The sequence below is a fragment of the Chionomys nivalis genome, chromosome 22 (genome assembly GCF_950005125.1).
Source record: "Chionomys nivalis chromosome 22, mChiNiv1.1, whole genome shotgun sequence".
Lineage (NCBI taxonomy): Eukaryota > Metazoa > Chordata > Mammalia > Rodentia > Cricetidae > Chionomys > Chionomys nivalis.
Genome location: NC_080107.1, coordinates 41693441 through 41713378, shown reverse-complemented (window position 1 = coordinate 41713378; position 19938 = coordinate 41693441). Strand labels below are relative to the sequence as shown.

At 51.8% G+C, this 19938-nt stretch overlaps 4 protein-coding genes and 4 non-coding genes across 13 annotated transcripts; 3 read left to right on the top strand and 5 right to left on the bottom strand.

Annotated features, from left to right (window-relative positions):
- The first annotated feature begins 13 nt into the window (after nucleotides 1-13).
- Nucleotides 14-2890, top strand: LOC130864389 (surfeit locus protein 1). 5 transcript variants are annotated; one of them, XM_057754662.1, is made up of 9 exons: nucleotides 14-97; nucleotides 414-497; nucleotides 625-758; nucleotides 838-920; nucleotides 1503-1694; nucleotides 1982-2054; nucleotides 2159-2321; nucleotides 2614-2695; nucleotides 2771-2890. In XM_057754662.1, exons 1-9 carry the CDS (start codon nucleotides 79-81, stop codon nucleotides 2838-2840), a joined length of 900 nt encoding a protein of 299 aa, XP_057610645.1. In that variant the 5' UTR covers nucleotides 14-78; the 3' UTR covers nucleotides 2841-2890. The 5 variants fall into 5 exon arrangements, with proteins under 5 accessions (XP_057610645.1, XP_057610644.1, XP_057610643.1 ...); XM_057754661.1 differs by lacking the exon at nucleotides 414-497 and adding an exon at nucleotides 362-413; XM_057754660.1 differs by having other exon boundaries at nucleotides 362-497.
- Nucleotides 2891-2951: 61 nt separating this feature from the next.
- On the bottom strand, nucleotides 2952-5674 carry Rpl7a (ribosomal protein L7a). The gene is made up of 8 exons (XM_057754666.1): nucleotides 5589-5674; nucleotides 5266-5386; nucleotides 4760-4909; nucleotides 4170-4310; nucleotides 3897-3976; nucleotides 3525-3655; nucleotides 3248-3317; nucleotides 2952-3106 (listed from the first exon to the last, which is right to left on the bottom strand). The coding sequence occupies exons 1-8, from the start codon at nucleotides 5589-5591 to the stop codon at nucleotides 3002-3004; spliced, it is 801 nt and encodes a 266-aa protein (XP_057610649.1). The 5' UTR covers nucleotides 5592-5674; the 3' UTR covers nucleotides 2952-3001.
- On the bottom strand, nucleotides 3403-3469 carry LOC130864993 (small nucleolar RNA SNORD36). The gene has a single exon (XR_009056037.1). It is a non-coding gene; the product is annotated as a small nucleolar RNA SNORD36 (small nucleolar RNA).
- Nucleotides 3723-3793, bottom strand: LOC130864992 (small nucleolar RNA SNORD36). The gene has a single exon (XR_009056036.1). It is a non-coding gene; the product is annotated as a small nucleolar RNA SNORD36 (small nucleolar RNA).
- On the bottom strand, nucleotides 4054-4128 carry LOC130864991 (small nucleolar RNA SNORD36). Its single transcript, XR_009056035.1, has one exon. It is a non-coding gene; the product is annotated as a small nucleolar RNA SNORD36 (small nucleolar RNA).
- On the bottom strand, nucleotides 4992-5065 carry LOC130864994 (small nucleolar RNA SNORD24). The gene has a single exon (XR_009056038.1). It is a non-coding gene; the product is annotated as a small nucleolar RNA SNORD24 (small nucleolar RNA).
- A 99-nt stretch (nucleotides 5675-5773) lies between the features above and the next one.
- On the top strand, nucleotides 5774-11336 carry Med22 (mediator complex subunit 22). The gene is made up of 4 exons (XM_057755711.1): nucleotides 5774-6096; nucleotides 7118-7198; nucleotides 7860-8068; nucleotides 10000-11336. Exons 1-4 carry the CDS (start codon nucleotides 5974-5976, stop codon nucleotides 10187-10189), a joined length of 603 nt encoding a protein of 200 aa, XP_057611694.1. The 5' UTR covers nucleotides 5774-5973; the 3' UTR covers nucleotides 10190-11336.
- Nucleotides 11337-12853: 1517 nt separating this feature from the next.
- On the top strand, nucleotides 12854-18099 carry Surf6 (surfeit 6). Of its 2 annotated transcripts, XM_057755837.1 has the most exons (5): nucleotides 12854-13028; nucleotides 14505-14708; nucleotides 15025-15113; nucleotides 16400-16600; nucleotides 16758-18099. In XM_057755837.1, exons 1-5 carry the CDS (start codon nucleotides 12935-12937, stop codon nucleotides 17235-17237), a joined length of 1068 nt encoding a protein of 355 aa, XP_057611820.1. In that variant the 5' UTR covers nucleotides 12854-12934; the 3' UTR covers nucleotides 17238-18099. The 2 variants fall into 2 exon arrangements, with proteins under 2 accessions (XP_057611820.1, XP_057611821.1); XM_057755838.1 differs by lacking the exon at nucleotides 15025-15113 and having other exon boundaries at nucleotides 12857-13028.
- The last annotated feature ends 1839 nt before the right edge of the window (nucleotides 18100-19938 follow it).

The following is a 19938-nucleotide window of genomic DNA, read 5'->3' as shown; positions in this document are numbered from 1 at the left end:
TCGGTCCCGGAAGTATTCAAAGATGGCGGCGGTGAAGGCTTTTGCTGTACTGCGGCAGAGCTTGACGCGGTGGCACCAATGGTCCGGCGCGCGGCTGGTGAGCGCGGGGACGGGAGGATCCTGCCCATGAGGAGGGGCCGGGAGAATCGAGCCTGGAGTGGAATGGGGCCGAAGAGGACCCTTCCCAAGAGGGCTTTGTCTGGGGTGGAGCAGGGCCAGGGGTGGACCCTGCCTAAGAGGCTCTAGCCTGGGGTGGTGCTGGGCCGGGAAGGACCCTGTCCTGTACCTAGCCCAGGTTCACGCGCTTGGCGTCCTTGAGGTCCCTGAGCTTAGAGCCCCGCGGCCTGTTCGGTCCCCGCAGGCCCCGCTCCGCGTTTCCAGAAGGAACATCCTCGGGCTTTCTTTCCGCTCAGGTGAAAAGGGTTCAGACCTGGGTGCGCTTGGACACCTGTCTCCATTCAGCCCGCAGTGGTCTACTGGGAGCAGATTGGGCACAGGTGCTGTTAATTGCTCCTTTCTTTACATCCTCTGTGGGCATAACCCAAGTCTTCTCGAGGAATTGGCCACCCAGTTGTTTGTTCTAGGCCTTCTGACCCCATGCCAGTATTGTAAAACTCCCTCCAGGGACGGTGTGGAGACCAAGCAGGTGCTACAGTTCTACTGCTGAAGCAGCCGCCGCTAAAGCAGAGGACGACTCTTTTCTCCAGTGGTTCCTGCTTCTCATCCCTGCTACTGCTTTTGGCCTGGGGACTTGGCAGGTGAAGACTGGGGTCTAATTTGGGCATCTCTGAGCCTTGGACCCCACTGATGTTTGCTTAGCTCATGTTGTTTCTGTAGGTCCAACGTCGGAAATGGAAGCTAAAACTGATTGCAGAATTAGAGTCTCGAATAATGGCTGAGCCCATTCCTCTGCCTGCCGAGTGAGTGTGACTGCCCACCCAATCCATCCCACTTAGGAGCAGCGTGGGACCCTGGCTTGTTCGGTGTCTTCTCAGTAATTTCTGCCCTTGGGCAGGGTCCTCAAAACTTCCCACCAGACTGGCTACTGATTGCCTTTATGAAACTGCCAAAGAGCATGGAACATAAATAGGAGGGATGTATTTTTGATGCCAGATTTCCCTTTTCAGGTCTTTCAGGGATCCCCCATAGTGGTGAGTTCCTTGTAGCATTGGTGGGTGATAATGTATGACAATTTTTAAAGTGTCCTCTAATTTATTGTACTGCCCTCTCAAATGTGAAAGTTCTGTCCCAGAGAGATGTACAAGGCTTAGGTACTTGAGATAGGTAACAGGTGATGTTTGACTCAACCCATACTTTCCTTGCAGATCCACATTCTCATATGGCATCAGAGGCTGGTGCTGAGATCACCTCTATGGAGGACACAACTTGTAATCTGATAATCCTCACTGGGCCTTACTTACCCTTTCTGCCTGGTGGGGCGTGGTAGCTTTGCCAACATTCTTAGACACGCCTGGCTTACCCACAGCCCTTCCTCCTTGTAGCCCATTGGAACTGAAAAACCTGGAGTACAGGCCAGTGAAGGTCAGGGGGCACTTTGACCACTCCAAAGAGCTGTACATGATGCCTCGGACCAAGGTGGACCCTGCTCGAGAGGCCCGTGATGCTGGCCGAATCTCCTCCTCAATGGAAAGTGGAGCCTATGTAGTCACTCCTTTCCACTGCTCTGACTTGGGGTGAGTAGGCTATGGCCTGGCAGCTTCCCTCACCGAGCTCAACCAACCTTCAGACCCTGGGGAGTCCATGAGATTCAACTAATACAGCTGGATCATTTCCATGATCTCCAATTCTGACATTAAGCAACTGTCTTAGCCAGCTCATTGATAGGGTTTGAGTCACTGAGGCTGTGTTGGACTGGATTCACAGAACAATTCTGTCCAACTGTCCTGTACATGTTGCAGTGACCATTAGTGATGATCTGTGCTAGAACCCTTCCTCACCCAAAGGGACACTTTTGTTTCAGAGTTACCATCCTGGTTAACAGAGGGTTTGTTCCCAAGAAGAAAGTGAGTCCGGAAACCAGACAGAAAGGCCAGGTAAGAGATAGATAGGGCTTTTCAGCTTGGGATATTACAAATTACACTAATCCACATTTTCCATGTAGGACTTCTGTAAGAAGCAATCTCACCTTTCTTCGTAGGTTCTTGGAGAAGTAGACCTAGTTGGCATAGTGAGGCTGACAGAAACCAGGAAGCCCTTTGTCCCCGAGAACAGTCCAGAACAAAATCACTGGCATTATCGGGACCTGGAAGCTATGGCCAAGATAACAGGCGCAGACCCCATTTTCATTGATGCAGACTTCAGTACGTTGTGGCAGCCTGGACCCTCCCATTTCCCCTTCTTTCCCTACAGTTTTGTTTTTTCGAGACAGGGTTTCTCTGTGGCTTTGGAGCCTGTCCTGGAACTAGCTCTTGTAGACCAGGCTGGTCTCGAACTCAGAGATCCGCCTGCCTCTGCCTCCCTAGTGCTGGGATCCCTACAGTTTGATATGGAGCAGAGGAACACCCAATTGGGTTACTGGGAACTTGTCACACAAAAACGGCAGCACTGAGGAGTCCCACTAGAGGTGGACATTAAGTTCTATTGTCTCTGCAGAGAGCACAATCCCTGGAGGACCCATTGGAGGGCAGACAAGAGTCACTCTTCGGAATGAGCACATGCAGTACATCATTACCTGGTTAGTCCGCCTTCTGTCTTATTACCCCCCCCCCCACACTACATGAGCAGACAACTAAATTTCTTTCAATCACAGGTATGGACTGTGTGCAGCAACATCATACTTGTGGTTTCAAAAATTTGTGCGGCGGACACCAGGTGTGTGAAGTTAACAAACCTGTTCCTATAAAATAAAGATTGTTATTTTTAAACCCTGGCTTGGTTTGAAGACATTTTAAGCACATGCTTACATCAATCCAAATAACCACACATTAGATAGATGGAAGTTTTATAATTATATTTATGTACAGAAAACTCAGCAGTACATTTAACCCAGTTTAGTGGCGAGTTCTTTGGCCTTTGCCTTTTCCAGCTTGGCAATTCGAGCCACAGATTTAGGACCCAGGACGTTGCCTCCCCAGTGGCGGCGGATCTGAAATACAGATACAACAAGTCAGTTTGGCCTGATAGCCTATCCTCTGATACACGCACACATCACTGACTCCAAGTGGGCAACTCAAATCCAACTGCTAAAAGCACCAATCAATCCCATGCTCTGTATAGAGCTGCTCACCTCATCATATCTGTCGTTGTAATTGGTCCTAATAGCTTCCACCAGCTTGGCCAGAGCACCCTTGTCTTCCCTGGCAAAGAAGGGAGAAAGGCCCTGTTACTCTTTAGGATGCGGACACAGGGATAATTTTTCTGATAGATAAAAGCATCGTATTTTTTGCCTCAGACACAGAATGACCACAAGGCTGATTCAGGTGAAGAAATTCTTAACCATCATTGGCAAATGGTCCAAAACCTGGGAGGATAAGGGAAGCTTAAGGACAAGCCCGAATACTCACGAGTTAACCTGTGTGAAGGCAACAGTGGTGCATGTCTTCCTGTGGACCAGCCGTCCCAGCCTGGCCTTTCCCTTGATGATGCAGTAGGGGACCCCCATCTTGCGACACAGGGCAGGCAGGAAGACCACCAGCTAGAAGCAAGGATGAGCTGTAGGCACTTGGGAGCAGAAGCAGTAGCCACCCTGCTACTTTGTGGCAAATGCTCAGGGTTAAAAAGCTCATGTAATTGCACATCAGAGCACTTCAGTCAAAGATTCACATCACTGCAAGAGCCACACAAATGGATTCCTCATCTTCAACTCACAAAACAGACCCCACCCTCCCACAGGACCCCGGCAGTACTGCACTTGATGCTTAAACCACCAGACCTACCTCAATGGGGTCTACGTCGTGGGCAATCACCACCAGCTGAGCCTTCTTGTTCTCTACCAAAGTGGTGACTGTATTGACGCCTGGAATACACAACATACAACCACTTTGCCCGAGTGCTTGCTTGGGCTGCTAGAGTCACAAAAGCAGTTCCACAAGCTGTGACTCAGGGTTAAAAAGCTCGATTTCACTCTTCACAGAGCTCTCAGGTGAAGAAATTCAGACATCATCGCACAGCCTGCCCTTCCACCCCTCCTTTCCCAGGGGCCCACTTACCCGCTCGAAGGACAGGTGGTCTCTTAGTTGGGACATCCCCTTTGCCGGCAGCTTTCTTCTCAGCACGGGCCAGCAGCCTCTGCTTCTTTTCCTGCTTGGTCTCTGGCCTGTACTTGTGGGCAAGTTTAAGCAACTGGGTAGCTGGGAAAACATTCTTGAGTTAGACTCGAGGCTTGCCTCTTAAGTCCGCTACGTAGCTTCCCCAGTGCTGTGGTCATGTGGCAGGCAGTCTCATGCTCAGGCCCAATCCTAACCTGTCACTTGAAAGGACTACAAGATGTCAAAAAGAACCCCAAACTATCCTAACATGGTACACGCAGATGAGAAGGCTAGAGGTCAACCTTGGGCATCTCCTGCAACAGCTTCCCCACCTTACCGAGCTTGAAGATAGCTGGCTGTTTCCGGCAGAGTGGCTGGGGACCCCTTTCAAACCCTCCCCAGCCACTGTATAAGGGCGCTGAGACCCCTCAGCCTTCATGCCCGCTCAGCAAGCACCCTTTTCCTTCACTAACCGTAAAAATGACAAACTCAGGACCAATCTCATGCTCTGGTGACTTCAAACCGGCCGCGTTTCAGAAACAGAACCTCACCTGTTTGCCGGTCCAGGGCCTGGGTGAACTGGTTAATGGCAGGAGGAACTTTGAGGCGCTTATAGAGGATGGCCCTCTGCCGCTGCAGCCTGATGTAGCGGGGCCATTTGACGAAGCGTGTGAGATCTCTCTTGGGCTGGATGTCCTGCCCTGGGAAGCAAAGAGCGACACCACCAATCAGGAGTCACCGCTGTGCCGGGCTACAACTGGGCGCTCGGGAGGGTGGTGCTGGTGCATCAGCGATCTTGGTGGTTCAAATGTCATCACCGCTTTTCTGATAGCAAATATTCTTCTACATCATCTGCACACAACGCCACATCCCGCTCTAACGAAAGCCGCGGCCCGCCAGCAGGCACGGTAGCCTAAGTGCCCGCAGCAGCTACGTGAAAACCAGGGCGACCACGGAGGCCACCGTCGGCTTGGACCCGGCCGGAGTAAACCCCAACCCCCGGGTCCCCTGCAGCCACCGCCGCGTCCTCGGGACAGCACTCGCCCCCCCTTCTTACCAATGCCGAAGTTCTTAGGCCTCTTCTCAAACAAAGGATTCACCACCTTCTTCGCCTCCTGCTTCTTCACGACGGCGGGGGCCGGGGCCACCTTCTTCCCCTTGGCTTTCTTTCCCTTGGGCTGAACACAAGAGAGAAAGCCCGTGAGGCGGTGTCCTCCGTCGTCGCCATCCCATCGGGCGGCAGGCTCGCCCCCTGAGCGCCGCTCGCCGCCGCTCCCTTTCAGCGCAGGCCCCCGAGGCGCCAAGCGCGGTCGCGGACCCCGGGAGACGGCGTCGGGCGGCGGATGGAGGCGGATGAAGCCAAGGTGCTCGATCACTCACCATCTTGCCGGGCTGGAGGAGAGAGAAAGAAAAAGGGGATTGTGGGTAATATGTAAGGAGCTTTGCAGATCGCGAGAGTTGGCGCCTGCGCGGGATTTCGGATTTAAAGCGACTGGATCACTCCGCACTCTGTCGGCGGAAGTGGGGCGGGACCTGGGCGGAGCGTGCAGAACGGCGGAAGCGCGTTCGCCGAGGGCTGCAGGACCAGGCAAGGTACCACAGGTCCCGAGTGGTTGCGGGTGTAGGGAACAAAACCCGAGCGCGGTAAAGGGCCCGCGTTCGCGGAGGAAGCTGATATAGCGGAATCCCGCTCCCCACCCCCGCATGCTCTGTTTGCTCGGTTCGGGTCTGACCGGACTGTGGCGGCTGTTACCCGGGACCTGCTATGGCTCAGCAGAGAGCCTTGCCCCAGAGCAAGGAGACGCTGCTGCAGTCCTACAACAAGCGGCTCAAAGACGACATCAAGTCCATCATGGACAACTTCACCGAGATCATCAAGACCGCCAAGGTATGTGGTCGGTGTTCCGAGGCCAAGGGAGAAGGCAGGAACTGGCGGCGTTCACTGGGGTCTGGGTATATGAGTTTGGATTCTGTTGAAGGGGTGGGGATGCAAAGGGAATGTGATCAGTTCGGTGCGGGTGTGAGCGACGAGGCGTCAAAAGGTCGGCAGGTGAATAGAAAAGCCAAATAATGACAGGCGTGGGTAGAGCAGAGTAGAGGGCTGTGGCTGAATTGCCAGGGCTCTACTTTAGTTACTGGGTACTGTTTCCCCATTGCTGTAGATTCTTGTGATGACTGATGAGTTTGCTCCTTTTTGTGGTGACCCCCCCACCACAAAGTTATTTTTGTTGCTACATCATAACTGTAAATTTGCAACTGTTATTATGAATCTCTATGTTGAGAGCCGCTGCTCTATGTCTGAGATGCCTCCAGACCACTGAGGTCTGTGTCCGTCTCTAACTGGTCTATCTGTAATGTAAGCTGAGAACAGCAGTTCAGGCTTTTTTTTGTGAGGAAGCCTTGCTTAGTTAGCTGCTCAACATAGTTGTTGCCATGGTAAGGTGCTTGCCTAGCAGTTACAAAACCCTGTATTCAGTCCCTGGCACTGGATAAACTAGATGTTGGCACAGCTGTTTTCTGTCAGGATTTAGGAAGTGGAGGCAGGAGGACCAGAAGTTCAGGCCAGCCTGAGTTACATGAGACCCAGCCTTAAAAACAAAAGATTTGTCTTTTTACTCCTTTATTGAACATCTTATTTCATGTAAACTTTCTCAAAAAAAGACTTGCAGTGTCCTTTTGATGTGATGAAGTCACCTATTGTCACCCACAGAATGAGAGGGGGTTGGAGTGGACATAGCCAACTGTCTAGATAGGAAGTAGGGTTCTGGGTATGCACGAAGGCCTGATAGACAGGCTGGGGTGGTGGCTCTTGGGGTGGTGGCGGTGGCTGTTAGCTGTTGGGTTCCTGTCAACCAGGCTAAGCCAGGTGGCTGCCTGTGCTGATTCTAAGCTTTTTTATTTGTCCCCAGATTGAAGATGAGACACAGGTGTCACGGGCTACTCAGGGTGAACAAGACAATTACGAGATGCATGTGCGAGCTGCCAACATTGTGAGTGGGCAGGGTGAAAACACCCCTGTAGGGGTCACAGATGGTCCAAAGGAAAACAAGAGAACAATGGGGCGGGGCAGAGGAAGTTGCCCCTAGTGGGTATTGGGGTGGGTGGGTGCAACAGACATATGGCCTTTTCCATCCTGTATAATAGTCGGGAGGAAGGCAGCCATTCTTGCTGACAAAGGTTCCCCAAGGCTGGTTGTGATTGGAAAATCAAAATGGCCTTTTGTCGTCGGTGTATGTGAAGTGTGAGCCTCTCTTGATGTTCCAGGGAAAGCCCAGGCCAGTGTCTGTGCAGTGGGTATCAGCAAATGACGCTGTGTGGGGCAAAGACCCCAGTGAATCCTGCCCAACCTGCAGTTGTGCCATCTCTGGGAAGGAATGGGTCAGGAGGAACCCCAGGGCATGGTCTTCTGTTGGCTTTGAGTTGAGTGCACGGGATGTGTTCATGGTTGGGGCGGGAAAGCTTGAAGTGAGCAAACTTATCCCACGACCTTGCCTTCCCAGCCCTCCTCTGTCCTCACAGATGACTCTGTGCAGGCTCTGACTCTTTGCTGATCACGAAGCAGAAACCCACGGTTGGCCCAGCACCAGTTACACAGGGCAGGGCCACCATCTCCGTCTCCTCTCATGTTTATCCTGATTATGATGGTGGCAGGTCCGAGCTGGTGAGTCGCTGATGAAGCTGGTATCTGATCTCAAGCAGTTCCTGATCCTTAATGACTTCCCATCTGTGAATGAAGCCATTGACCAGCGTAACCAGCAGCTGCGCGCCCTGCAGGAAGAGTGTGATCGCAAGCTCATCACCTTGCGGGACGAGGTCTCCATCGACCTCTATGAGCTGGAGGAGGAGTACTACTCGTCCAGGTACAAATAGGGCTGGACTCGCATGAAGGTGCTACCTGCTGCCTTCCCAGGCTAACTAGGGCCTTCAGGGCCTTGTGTTTTTCCAAGTCCTCCTTGACAGCAGAGCCCCTGATGGACAGACAGTCACAGCCGGCCACCAGCTGGTGCCCAGGCCTTCCCCTCAATGAAGTGGGGTGAAAAATCACAGGACTTGGTGTCAGCGGCCAGAGAAGGGCATCCCCAGGGGGCGAGGAAGTCTCCTGGGCAGTGCAGTCTGCCTTCCTGCTCTAAATCTCTGTTTTGACACTTCAGCCAAGGCTGAATTGGCCCCTGTGGCCCTTTAGGTCTATAACTATGTCCACTCTCTGGGACATCACTGCCTACTGCTTGCCCAGAGATTCAGTTCTATGCAGATATCATCAAATTCCTCAGTGTAGGGGTGGGGAACACTGGGAAGGAGGAGGAAGGAGCTCAAGCAGAACGGCTCTGAGAACTGGACTTGGGTACTTGGATGTCCTGTTTCTGGTCAGCTCAGCCTTATGGAGGTGTCAGACCTAGGATAGCATAGGTAGGATCTGTCACCTAGTCCTCTGAAGGGCCACTGACAGTTTCTGAGCTAGAGAGGCCCTGAGAAATTAGGAGTACAATGTGAAATATGTGGGAAACTGAGGCTGGAGAATGGAGGCCTGGCTCACATCCCCTCAGCTTGAAATTCATATTCCGTCCAGCAGCACCCTCTCCCAGGCAAACCTGGCTTCCCCTGGCGGTAGGTGTGGGCTCCTGCTGCACAGAAGATGTCCAGAGCTGGGCAGTATGTGATCTAGGGCTTGCTTTCCCCATCCTAGTCTTCAGGGTCACTGCCAACTGGGGCAGTTCTGGGGCTGTCCTTGATCCCAATATTCATCAGCTTAGCAAATGAATGGGACCATCTCTGCCCCCACTCTCCAGGATGAATTCTTCCTGTTGCTACCCTGTAGACAGTTACTGCTTCAAGGGCCCCTGGGTGGATCAGTCTTGGGGCAGTGACTCAGCCCTGCTATAGGAGTTGATGGAGGAGGGATGAAATTGCTTAAGACAGAAATGCAGTGTGCCAGGTCTCCAAAGCCTCAGTCTCTGCATCACCTGCATGGGTTTCTGAGACAACCAGCGCTCCTTCTGGACAGTCACCTTTTTCATATTCCTCATGATATGGCAGCTGCCCCTCTGCCTATGAATTACCTGAAATGGCAGGGCTCTTCTGTGCAGGGCCAGTGGGGTTATTCTGTGTGCCCACACCACCAGCAGCTGCCCAGCTTCCCTTCTGCACAGCTACTCCTGCCTATATACTCACTGCTTGCTGATTCTGGCTTTGCCTCCCCTCCACTCTCCTGGGATGCTACTCTTTTGGGTAGTTCAGAGAGGGACTGTTGGGGGCAGGTATGTGGCTAGGGCCTTGTGCATATTAGAAAGCTGTGGAAACAGATGTGCTCCAGGTAATCTGCCATGACTGCTGAGGCTTAATCCTTGCCTCTTCCCACCTCTAGTCTTCCCTGTGTAGCATGGGGAAATGGAATGTGTGTGTACAGAAATGGACCTCTGTTCCTGACTTTTTATAGTTAGGCCCATTCCCTGATAGGAACAGACAGGTCTCTGCCATGCTGAGCTCTTTGTAGAGTCTTATCACTGCCGTACTGTTACTGGGTGGGCAGTCAGGATGGGAGGAGACCCACAGGGATGGGGATTTGTAAGTGTCGGGAAGGACATGTGGCCCATGGGGAGAGCTTGCCTAAGTCACTCGGCTTGTTCATGGCATCTTTCTGACTGCAAGGGCAGTCAGAACTGGTGGCAGAGGAGAGGAAGGGGAGGCAATCAGGTGATGTTCATTTCTTAACTCTGCATCTGTCTTGCTTTCCCCTCCCTGGCTTTCCTCTGCCTGCTCCTGTCATTCCTGGGGGTTTCTTGTGGTGGCAAAGCTCAAGTCTCTGCGAAGCTAATGACCTGCCTCTGTGTGAAGCTTACTGGAGGCTGGACCTCGACACAGATTCTGCTGATGGCCTCTCAGCCCCTCTTCTGGCGTCCCCGGAGACTGGTGCTGGTCCCCTGCAGTCTGCAGCCCCTGCCCACTCCCATGGTGGTGGCCCTGGCCCCACAGAACACACCTGAGCCCTCCCCAGGGCCCTAATTTATCAGAAAGGAAGTCTTGTGGGTGACCGCCACAGCCTTGCTTCTTCAGTCTTAGCTCCCACTTTGGGATCAGGAACCACTGTAGCCTCAGGGACCTGGCCAAGCCAGGGCCAGTTCCCTGATAGTTCAGGAATGCTGTTCAGTTATTTACAGGCAGATGGATGGCTACCTTCCTGACTGCCAGATGGAAGTTGGTCCCATTGAGGACCTTGAATAGGGAGGATGGCTGGTGATAGAAAGCCTCAGTTTGTTGAGAATTAGGGGATGCGCAGTGGACCTTAGCCAAGTCCAGCCGTCCATATTTGACTCAGGCTCCTGTATAGAGAGCCCTGGCCACTGCCTGGTCCTGGAGTACAATTGTTTGCGCCACAGCTGACAGTCCTAGTAAGACTTAGGCAGCTAGCCGGGCTTCTTCCTGGGTTCTGCCACCGTTCTCATTCTGCTACTAGTAAGACTTAGGCAGCTAGCCGGGCTTCTTCCTGGGTTCTGCCACCGTTCTCATTCTGCTACTAGTAAGACTTAGGCAGCTAGCCGGGCTTCTTCCTGGGTTCTGCCACCGTTCTCATTCTGCTACTAGTAAGACTTAGGCAGCTAGCCGGGCTTCTTCCTGGGTTCTGCCACCGTTCTCATTCTGCTGCTTGTGTGATGAGACTGTTGAATAAAACATTACCTATTTGTGCTGTTCATTTTTCTTTCCTGATCAGTCTAAGATTCCCCCGGGTTCCTCAAGCAACAGCCCCAACTCTGATGTGGGATTGCCCTCTGTATGCTGTGAAATGTTTTATTACCATTGGCTAATAAAAGAAGCTGCTTCGGCCTATGGCAGGGCAGAATAAAGCAAGTGGGAAATCTGAACAGATATAGATCTATCTATCTATATCTATCTATCTATCTATCTATCTATCTATCTATCTATCTATCTATCTATCTATCTATCTAATCGAGAGAGAGAGAGAGAGAGAGAGAGAGAGAGAGAGAGTAGGCAGAGTAAAGGAGACACCATGTAGCTGCCGAAGGAGAAAGATGCCAGTAAGCCACAGCCTCGTGGTGATACACAGATTAATAGAAATGGGTTAATTTAATATGAAGAGCTAGCTGGGAATATGCTAATATGCTTAAGCTATTGGCCAAGCAGTGTTGTAATTAATCTAGTTTCTGTGTGATTATTTGGGTCTGGGCGGCTGGGAAATGAAAGAACAGTCTCTGCTTACACTCCTTGTATAGCCCCTCTCCCACTAGCATCTAGTAGGTCCTTGACATTTGGTAAAGGAATGAAAAATCTGCCATTACTTCAAGTTATTTGAGTGCAGCACTTGTACCTCCGGTGCCGCCTATTTCTGCCACCTCAACTTAGTGCTGTCATGTCTGCATCTTGGAGTAGGCATGGGCTTGAAGGGGTGTGTCATGCCTAGAGCCATAGGCTGAGAAAACAACCAGGAACTCGGACCCCATTGCCTCTCAGTACCAGGCTCAACACTGACATGCAGAAACCATGACACCGGGGCATGTGTTTGCCCAGCCTGTCACTCCTAGCTTCCATGAGCATGCTTCATTCATGAAAGTAGCCATCCCGGGTCTGTGAGGAACATGGGCTGGTCACTAGGTGGCCCAGCACCTACATAACCAAACAGAAGGTAGCACACAAGCGGGTAGCTGGGGAAGTCATTGCCCCCCATTGATGGAGTTTTCCATCAGAGCGATGTCTGCAATATGTTAACTGTTGGAAGAACCTATGAGTGTCACTGAGAAAGCTTAGGCACAGGGTAGAGGACTTGGGGAGGCACCAGAAGCAACGGTTCAGAAGGGGTTCCAAAAACCTTAATGAAATACTGATTCTTGTTTGGTCAATTCTGTCCTTTATATTTAAAAGCAAAACTTCTTATTTAAAAGACACCACTGTCTTCCTTCAGCTTATGCTGCTGGGGGCAGAGCTCCCCGGAGAGACAGCCAGGGATTCAGTTCTCTAGGAACTCAAGAGTCAGTGATGTAACTTTTGTGTCAGCTTTTTTTTTTCTCTCATGAGCATTAACTTATGAGTGATCCTAGGTGAATTTCATGCTGTGTAGCACGTGTATAGCAAGGCCTGTATAGGCCCTTCTAAGGACTCGCTCTTCCCTCCATTTCCTCGTACATAAGCCATTTCAATGCCATCTGCAAGTCTGCAAGGGGATTTTCATCCCTAAAGGTCCAATGCCATCAAAATAATTGAGATACATGACTACATGTAATCTAGGATCCACGCCATACTCATGTGTTCCCCCACCAAGATACCTGTTTGTGTTTTGCTTCGTGTGGCGGAGTGGTCGTGGGGTGCTGGGCTTCCCCTGCAGGCTGGATTCTGGGCTTCAGGTTGATTAATTGGGAAGGAGCTAGAACGGCTTCCGTTCTGTCTGGCGGGGCGGGCTGGATTGAAGTCCTGGCGTTACAGGTTGCTTCTTTCAGAGGAACGCCTCCAGGTTAAGGACTAGCCGGCCCCTCAGGCCTGGCTAATCGATCTCCGGTTGGGCCGCGGGTGCGAACCGAGAGTGAATGGAGACAAATACTTTGGGTGGTGACTTCCGGTGCTCCTGAACTAATACCGAGCGTTGGCCTGGCGGCGCCTGCGCACACAATACTTCCGGCGTGGACAGCCTGGGCAATCGAGCGCTAGGCTGTCGGCGCCTACGTTCAGGGTGCTTCCGGCGGAGCTCAGGACCGCGGAATCTCCGAGCGTGGCCTCCAACCATGGCCTCTCTGCAAGCCAAGGATGCGTATCTGCAGGACTTGGCCAAGAAGATCTGCACACAGCCTGGCCCCGAGCGGCAGGGGAGCAAGTGGGGTAAGGCAGCCTACCCGAGCAGCCTTTGGGAGTGGAGGCCGTCGCACGGGCCCGCTGTCCTCGGTCGGGACCCTCCACGCGTGCTGCAAGAGTGAGCGTGTACCGGCGGGGACAGCTACGGCTCCTGAGGGCGCTGGGCCGTGATGGAGGGAAAGGTAGTTAGGGAACTAGGGAACTACCAGACTCGAACGGAAAGAAAAACGTACTCGCTAGAAGTGTGACGAGGTCACCGAGTTTTCTCACTGGCATGTTTGTCAGCTCTTGTCTGTGCGTGTGATTCACGCGTTGAAAGAACTTGCACTCCGTTCTTGGGCCTTTAGTTTAAAATGCTAACATTTCCTCATCATTGGAAGTGGAAGTAAATCTTGCATCATAAAGAGTTCATTGCCGCTGGTTGGTGGGGAGCCTAAGGCTGAGGACCTCGAGGGTAACGGCCCACAGGCCTGTGTGGACTACACGGTAAGTTCACCTGTGCATGGGCAACTTCAGGGAACCCATCCAAAAAGTAAAAAAGAGGGGCTGGAGAGATGGCTCAGAGGTTAAGAGCACTTGTTACTCTTGTGTAGGACCCAGATACGGTTTCCAGCAGCCACATGACAGCTTACGACAGTTCCTAACTCCGGTTCCAGGGCGTCTTACGCCCCCTTCTGGCCTCCACTGGCACCAGCACAGTTATGATGCACAGGCGCACATACTGAAAACACTCATAAATAAGAGTAAATGATAAATGAGTCTTTTGGGGTGGGGGCGGGAAACAGTCCACATGCCCTTAGTACCAGTACTTGGCAAACAGAAGCAAAGCAGATCACCGTGAATTCCAGAAACCCACAGCCTTCACCTTAAATAGTTTATTCTGGAGCTCATTTTGAATGACCATGGTCCTGCTTGACTAAGAGTCCCTTGGCCTTCCTCCTGTATAGTCTTGGGGAAGAAGGGGCTAGTGAATCTGGTCAGTTTCGGGACTTCCTGAAGCCTTGATGCTTAGTTCCTCGGCTTACAGAGATTCCCTCCGAGATGGAAGGGCTTGTCTAGGAGGAACTTGCTATAGATGAGCCCGGGGTTCAGCTTTGGGCCCGTGCCAGTGTCCTCGTTTGTTCCTGGAAGTGTATTTTGGTGGCGATGACTGAAACCAGACTGCGTTTCACTCCTCATGTGTAATCTGCTTGGTCAAGTGCCTGAGTACAGTTTGAACTTAAAAAAAAAAAAGTTAGTTTATTTTTGTTTTTTTGAGGCAGGTTCTTGCTATGTAGCCGAGCCTGGCCTCAAACTCTCAGCAATCCCGGTGCCTTGGCCTCCAAACACTGGGATTACAGATTTGTGGCCACTGTTGCCCAGGCAGTTGGTGGTGCTAAGCTCAGGATAGGTGGCGCTAGCTTAGCCACCTGGTCCTCTGCATCACTAAGATCAGTGCCTCTGCAGGATCTTTCTTTGCCGAGTTGGTCAGAGAAAAGGGATTCAGCTTGGTTTGCATTTCAGCTGTCAGAACAAAACACTTGGAAGCTGCCGGCCCCCCCAAAAAGAAAAGGAAGAAAACACAAAAGAAATCTCGGGAACAGGAACGGAAAGCTGCAGAGCACAAGACTAAGCCCCCAGGGAAGACGGCTTCCATCTCTTCTAGGGCTAAGAAACCAATGGTATCCAAACAAGAGAAGAACTCCAGCTCCCTGGAGTCTCCTAAAGGTGAGGGACTCCAAAAGCATGCATGATCAGTGCTGGGCTGGGGCCTAGAGGCAAATGTCCCCACTGCTCAGAAGGACCTTCAGTGAGGGAAGATGATAGATAGGGAGCCGAATGGCCGACAGGGCGCAAGAGCTCTTGATGGTCCAGTGCCACACTCCGTGTCACGTGACAAGGTGACAACAAGCACTGTTTTTGGGGCTGTGCTGGAACTGACTGTGGCCTGTAAACCCACAAGCGGCGCTGGGGAAGGAAGGGAGAGAAACGGTGGTGGTTGCTGGGGAGCGCTCCCCTTTCAGCATAGGCTCCTTCCCTGCAGATGGCCGAGCCACAGCACCTGACTCTGTCTTTGCACTGAATTTTCTGCGCCAGCGGCTGCATGAGAAGATGCAGCTGGCCCGGGGCCAGGTGAGTGGGGAGTGTTCCTGAGCTCCTGGAGCAGGCTTGTCGAGTGCTCTCCCCCCAGTTCTCTGCCAACCTGGGGTGTGTGGCACTGTAGGTGGTCTTTTTGTTCTACTCTCTCTTGGGAGGCCCACCACCCAGCTGCCAGTACTCAGAGACTTATTTTTACTTACAAATGTCCAGCCTTAGCTTGGCTTATTTCTAGCTAGCTTTTCTTAACTTAAATTGTCCCGTCTACCTTTTGCCTCTGGGCTTTTACCTTCCTATAAACTATATACTTCTCCTTCTTGCTCCATGCCTGGTTGTGTGACTGACCTCTGGGATTCTCCTCTCTTCCTTTTCTTGTTCCCCTTCTTGCTTTTCTTCTTCTCTCTGCCTGCCAGACCCACCTATTTCTCTCTCCTGCCTTGCTATTGGCTGTTCAACTCTATTAGACCAATCAGGTGTTTAAACAGGTAAAGTAACACGGCTTTACAGAGTTAAACAAATGCAGCATGAAAGAATGCAGCTCATCTCCGTATCTTTAAATAAATATTCCACAGCATAAATGAATATTACACATCTTTAACTAATATTCTACAACAGGGCACCTCTTGGCTGAGGTAGCAGGTGTAGTTCCTTTCTTGAGTACCTCAGTCCCTAGAGACATCTGCCTCCTGAATGCTCTGTGTCCCTCAGAGAAGCGTAGCCTCCTTCCTTTAGGGAGCTGCCTCCACTGAAGCCGCATGGGTAGAGTATGGCCTGAGTTGTTCCTCTAAAGGTTGGTGTCCAGAAGCGAGGTGAACTGACTGACCTTGACATAGTGCTACATGGTGCCCTCCCCTGCCACTCTTTCTAAGGCTCTTCTTTGAGCTTTAACTTCTTACCCTCTCCAGGTTCCTAAGAGAGGGTCAAGGCTCAAGGCCCTCTGTCCTGCAGCGCAGGCCTCTGTTGGTCTCTCTGGCTGTGGTCCAGAAAGGGGTAGAGAGAGCACTCAACCTGAGTCCGTCATGAGCAGAATATACAGTGGTTCAGACAGACCCTCCATAGAAACCCAGTCTAAGTACTGAATTCTCGGACAGTGCAAGATGAAGCTCTGGTGTGCTGGGGGGAGGGGGAGTCAGGGAACTGCAACAGGGGTTCTTCCTAGGGCTTCCTCACCGCTGGTGCTATTTGGATCTGGGGAACAGGTCATATGCTGGTGAAGCATGGACTTGTGGCCTGCGTGAGGATTTTCTCTCATCTCAGCCATATGCAGACGACTTCCAGACCGAATGAGTCCTCATCTTTTATGTTTTACCTTTTTCCCTCAGGGTAACACCAAGGAGCTGTCAGCTGCCACTCTAGAGAAAAGACAGCGGAGGAAACAGGAGAGGGAACGGAAGAAGAGGAAGCGGAAGGAGCTTCGAGCAAAGGAGAAGGCTGCAAAGGCTGAGAACAAGGAGGAGCCGGCCGAGGCACCCCCAGATGTGGCCTGCAAGGAGCCACAGGAGTCAGGGCTTATCTTTAATAAGGTGGGGGCTGCGCGGGCTGAATGCCTTTGGCCTAACTTTGCACCTTGTTGGTATAGGTGCATGTTGGTGACTCATCCAAGGGAGCAAAAGCCGTGTCATTGGTCTGTGTCACCGGTGAGATCTGTGTGCAGCTCACTGATGTGCCTCTCACCTGCAGGTGGAAGTGACTGAAGAGGAGCCGGCCAGCAAGCCCCAGCGGAAGAAGGAGAAGCGGCAGAAGGTGAAAGGGAACCTGACACCACTGACGGGCAGGAACTACAGGCAGCTGCTGGAGCGTCTGCAGGCGCGGCAGGGCCGGCTGGAGGAGCTGCGAGACCAGGATGCAGGCAAGGCCCAAGAACTGGAGGCCAAGATGAAGTGGACCAACTTGCTGTACAAGGCTGAGGGTGTGAAGATCCGTGACAATGAGCAACTGCTGAGGGAAGCCTTGAAGCGCAAGGAGAAGCGCAAGGCACAGCGGCAGCGCCGGTGGGAGAAGCGCTCAGAGCACGTGGTAGAGAAGATGCAGCAGCGTCAGGACAAGCGGCGCCAGAACCTGCGCAAGAAGAAGGCCGCGAAGGCCGAGCGGCGGCTGCAGAAGGCCCGCAAGAAGGGCCGGATACTGCCACAGGACCTGGAGCGTGCAGGCCTCTCCTGAGCAGCTTGCACCTGCCACATTCCTGGCCAGACACCTAGGTGACAGACCGTGGGTCTCCTATGTGAGACTGATGCGTTCTTGCACCACACAGCCATAGTGAGCGCTCCAATCGTGTGCCAAGAGGATGTTTTGCCATCGTCCTTAAGTAGAACAGTGTCCTCCAGGCCCTGGGAGGGATGAAGAGGATCTGTGCCCAAATCTTGTGAGGGTGTGTGTCTGTCTTTCTGTCTGTCTCTGTGTGTGTGTGTTCATGTTTCTGAAGACTCCAGAAGCAAGGTAGTAGCAGTTGAGGTGAGCTGCCCACCTGACCTTCCTACCCAGCTGTATTTCTGGTGGCTATGAGAACAAAAGGCCTTGACTACTGCTTCAGTGTTCACAAGTCCCTGGCAACAGAAGGGAGCCCACAGGAGTTCTCAGGGGAATCTGATCCAGTTAGGTCTGTCTCTGGGCCAGAACTTCAAAACCCAGAGTCTTTCTGGGATCCTCAGGGTGTGCCTTGGGTAACATGGCCTCCTGTGAGCCAGTTGGTGTCAAAGGCTTGGGAAATAGTGGTGTGCTGGCTAGTTTATGTCAGTTTAACATAAGCTAGAGTTACCTGAGAAGAGGGAGCCTCACTGAGGAGACAACCTCACTGGACTGGCCTGTGGGCAAGTCTGTGGTCCACTTTCTCTACTGGTGAATGATGTGGCAGGGCCCAGTTCATTGTGGGCCCTGGGTTACATAAGAAAGCTGGCCATGGGAAACAAACCAGTAAACCATGTTCCTCTATGGCTTTTGCTTTAGTTCTGCCTCAAGGTTCTTGCCCCGGCTTCTCTTGGTGATGTACTGTTACCTGGAAACTCACATGAAATAAACCTTTTCCTCCCCCATGTTGCTTTTGGTGTTTTCTTTTATCACAGCAATAGAAACCTTAAGGTAAGTAAGTCAGTGTGGTTTTGATGGCAGGGAGTCTGGGCAGAATGGCTGCTGGGGTGCTGGCCAGGGCGAGGTTGTGAATGGAGGTGGGACAGCTGTTAGCCAGTGAGAAGAATGGATGGACTGCAGGTGCAGTCACCCTCCCAGGGGAGCGCATGGGTTCAGGAGTGGGTGATCGGGCTGGAGTATCTTTGTAGTACTAAAGGCTAAGTAAGCATATTAAATGATTGTTGGGTGTTATGACATATGCCTTTCGTTCACAGCACTCAGGGGACAGAGGCAGGTGGGTCTCGTGGGTTTGAGGCCAGCTAGGGCTACAAGAGACCCTGTCTCAAAAGAATGTCATTGAGACAGAAGTGGTGGCACACGCCTATAATCTCGGCACTGGAGAGGCCTAGGCAAGAAGACGGTAAGTAACAAAAAGAGATCCAAGCTGGCATGATCTTCAGAGGGAGACCCTGTCCTAAGAAATGAACACAGCTCAGGCGATGCCTCGGCTGGTATAGCAGTAGCTGTGCAAACCAGACAATTCAACTTTAATATTTGGAACACTTCAAAATCCAGATGTGTGCACCTATAATTCCAACCCTCAACTGAAAGATGGGAGGTAGAGCCAGAATTTCCCTGGGAGCTCTTAAGCCAGCTTGCCTGGAGTACATGGTAGCAGAAGGAGGAGAGAACCTGCCAGCGAGATGGAAGTCAACCAACTCCTGTGAAAGTGCCTAGGCACATACACATGCCCACCCCAACAAAAGAACCAAAGGCACCAGGTGAGATGGCTCTGGGCAAAGCACTTCCTGTTGAGCCTGATGACCTGAGCTCCATTTTCAGAGCCTGTGGTGGCAGAACACTGGCCTCAGCCCGATGCTCTAGAATACTGGGCAGATATAGTTAGGCAGTGGCTAGAGTTCTAAGTTTTTGAAGGTGTAAAACGTAATATACTAAAACATTCCGGGAGAACCACTGGTTATGGTTTGAATCTCCAATGTCCTCAAAGACTGAGTCCCCTAGTGGTATAGGTGCTTTGTGGGAGGTTCTGTTGTGAAAGCTTTTTTTCTTAACAAAGGTGGTTATCCTGATGAGGGCCTTGTTCCTTGGGCTTCCTCTCCCCCCTTGAGCCAGCTAGCCAATCATATTTTGTAAAGAGCCTGCCAATGAGCCACCCGAGCCTGGATTAAAGGACAGGCCCCCTTGCCCATGGATTCACAACCCCATCTGGATTCTGGTACACCTGTTTTTACAAACAGAAAGTGCTTTGTTGGTTACTTTCACTATGTGTCTTCCTTTGTGCAACACTGAACTTGTTTTCTAACTGGTACCCTGAGGCCTGAAGAGGGGGTCCGATGCCCGGAACTAGAGTTATGAGCCACCATGTGGGTGCTAGCAACCAAACCCCAGGTCCTCTGCAAAAACAACAGGTGTTCTGATCCATTTCTCCAGTCCTTGTGAGCTCTTGATAGAAGTTTTTATTGTTTTGCCAGACATGGAAGAAAATAACCATAATCCCATGAGGCAAAGGGATGGCTGTTTGAGGTAGCTGGTGGTCACATAACAAAATTCAGGAAGGAGAAAACAGGATTTGCAGGAAGTTAGGTTACACCCCTCAAGATCATCTTCAGTGTTCCTTCTCTGCCAGTCATGCAGGTGACCCGTATAAGTAGGGTCCTTAAAGCCAGTAAAAGAAGCAGAGACAGCCCTTCTTCCTGCTGTTAAGAGTCCCATAAGAGAACCAAGCTACACAACTGTAACACATATGCAGAGTGTCTAGGTCAGTCTCATGCGGGCT